General features: G+C 45.8%; 1 protein-coding gene across 1 annotated transcript; it reads right to left on the bottom strand.

The window, feature by feature from the left end:
• Positions 1-334: 334 nt before the first annotated feature.
• On the bottom strand, positions 335-1228 carry LOC124279635 (poly [ADP-ribose] polymerase tankyrase-2-like). Its single transcript, XM_046715473.1, has 2 exons — positions 887-1228; positions 335-500 (listed from the first exon to the last, which is right to left on the bottom strand). The coding sequence occupies exons 1-2, from the start codon at positions 1194-1196 to the stop codon at positions 340-342; spliced, it is 471 nt and encodes a 156-aa protein (XP_046571429.1). The 5' UTR covers positions 1197-1228; the 3' UTR covers positions 335-339.
• Positions 1229-2350: the final 1122 nt, after the last annotated feature.

The raw sequence follows: 2350 nt of genomic DNA, 5'->3' as shown, positions 1-2350 counted from the left end.
TTCTTCCCATCCCAAAGCAAAGCTCCTACCATCAAAGGTGTCAAACCCACTTTTTCCAGACAATTTATGTCAAACTGTGGAAGCAGATCTTCTACAATGCCACTATTTCCAACCTGGCATGCCACATGAAGGGCATTTCTACTGCAGTCATCTTTTAGTGTGAGATCAGCTCCTTTGACACGAGCAGGTCGACAACATCCTTCTTCCCACACAAAGCTGCTGCCATCAAAGGTGTTCAACCCACTTTCCCCGACAATTAATGTCAAACAGTGGAAGCAGATCTTCTACAATGCCACTATTTCCACCTCGACATGCCACATGAAGGAGGGTGTTATTTTGTCATCTCTTGAGTGTGAGATCAGCTCCCTTTGACACGAGCAGGTCGACAACATCCTTCTTCCCATACCTAGCTGCTTCCATCAAAGGTGTCAAACCCTCATGTCCCCGACAATTAATGTCAAACAGTGGAAGCAGATCTTCTACAATGTCACTATTTCCACCTGCACATGCTAGATGAAGGAGGGTGTTATTGTTATCATCTCTAGTGTGAGATCAGCTCCCTTTGACACGAGCAGGTCGAAAACATCCTTCTTCCCATACCAAGCTGCAACCATCAAAGGTGTCCAACCCTCTTGTCCCCGACAATTGATGTCAAACAGTGGAAGCAGGTCTTCTACAATGGGACTATTTCCACCTACACATGCTAGATGAAGGAGGGTGTTACTTTGTCATCTCTTAGTGTGATATCAGCTCCTTTGTCTTGAGGAGATCGAAAACATCTCTCTGCCATAGAAAGCTGCTACCATCACTGGTATAATATCCCTCTGTGAACGACAATTGATGTCAAACAGTGGAAGCAGATCTTCTACAATGCCACTATTTCCACCCTCACATGCCAGATGAAGGGCATTTCTACTGCAGTCATCTTTAAGTGTGAGATCAGCTCCCTTTGACACGAGCAGGTCGACAACATCCTTCTTCCCATGCAAAGCTGCTGCCATCAAAGGTGTCCAACCCTCTTCTCCCCGACAATTGATGTCAAACAGTGGAAGCAGATCTTCTACAATGCCACTATTTCCACCCTCACATGCCAGATGAAGGGCATTTCTACTGCAGTCATCTTTAAGTGTGAGATCAGCTCCCTTTGACACGAGCAGGTCGACAACATCCTTCTTCCCATGCAAAGCTGCTGCCATCAAAGGTGTCCAACCCTCATCTCCCCGACAATTAATGTCAAACAGTGGAAGCAGATCTTCTACAATGCCACTATTTCCACCTCGCATTCTAGATGAAGGAGGGTGTTATTGTTATCATCTCTTAGTGTGAGATCAGCTCCCTTTGACACGAGCAGGTCGAAAACATCCTTCTTCCCATACCAAGCTGCTACCATCAAAGGTGTCAAACCCTCTTGTCCCCGACAATTGATGTCAAACAGTGGAAGCAGGTCTTCTACAATGGGACTATTTCCACCTCGACATGCTAGATGAAGGAGGGTGTTACTTTTGTCATCTCTTAGTGTGAGATCAGCTCCTTTGTCTTGAGGAGATCGAAAACATCTCTCTTGCCAAAGATAGCTGCTATCATCACTGGTATAAGATCCGACTGTGCCCGACAATTGATGTCAAACAGTGGAAGCAGATCTTCTACAATGCCACTATTTCCACCCTGACATGCCAGATGAAGGGCATTTCTACTGCAGTCATCTTTTAGTGTGAGATCAGCACCTTTTGACACGAGCAGGTCGAAAACATCCTTCTTCCCATCCCAAGCTGCTGCCATCAAAGGTGTCAAACCCACTTTCCCCAGAGACAATTAATGTCAAACAGTGGAAGCAGATCTTCTACAATACCACAATTTCCACCCCTCACATGCCAGATGAAGGGCATTTCTACTGCAGTCATCTTTAGTGTGAGATCAGCTCCCTTTGACACGAGCAGGTCGACAACATCTTTCTTCCCATGCAAAGCTGCTACCATCAAAGGTGTCCAACCCACTTTCCCCGACAATTAATGTCAAACAGTGGAAGCAGATCTTCTTCAATGCCACTATTTCCACCTCGCACATGCTAGATGAAGGAGGGTGTTATTGTTATCATCTCTTGAGTGTGAGATCAGCTCCCTTTGACACGAGCAGGTCGAAAACATCCTTCTTCCCATACAAAGCTGCTGCCATCAAAGGTGTCCAACCCTCATCTCCCTGACAATTAATGTCAAACAGTGGAAGCAGATCTTCTACAATGTCACTATTTCCACCTGCACATGCTAGATGAGAGGAGGGTGTTATTGTTATCATCTCTTAGTGTGAGATCAGCTCCCTTTGACACGAGCAGGTCGAAAACATCCTTCTTCCC

The sequence above is a fragment of the Haliotis rubra genome, unplaced genomic scaffold (genome assembly GCF_003918875.1).
Source record: "Haliotis rubra isolate DU_JTF1 unplaced genomic scaffold, ASM391887v1 Scf2534, whole genome shotgun sequence".
Taxonomy (NCBI): domain Eukaryota; kingdom Metazoa; phylum Mollusca; class Gastropoda; order Lepetellida; family Haliotidae; genus Haliotis; species Haliotis rubra.
This window is presented reverse-complemented; position numbering and strand designations above follow the sequence as displayed.

Coding starts and splice junctions, on each gene's coding strand:
- LOC124279635 (XM_046715473.1), bottom strand. CDS start 1,196: ATGGCAGCAGCTTTGCATGGGAAGAAGGATGTTGTCGACCTGCTCGTG. Junction 501..886: donor CCTTCATCTGGCATGTGAGG/GTGGAAATAGTG, acceptor TAGCATGTGCAG/GTGGAAATAGTGACATTGTA.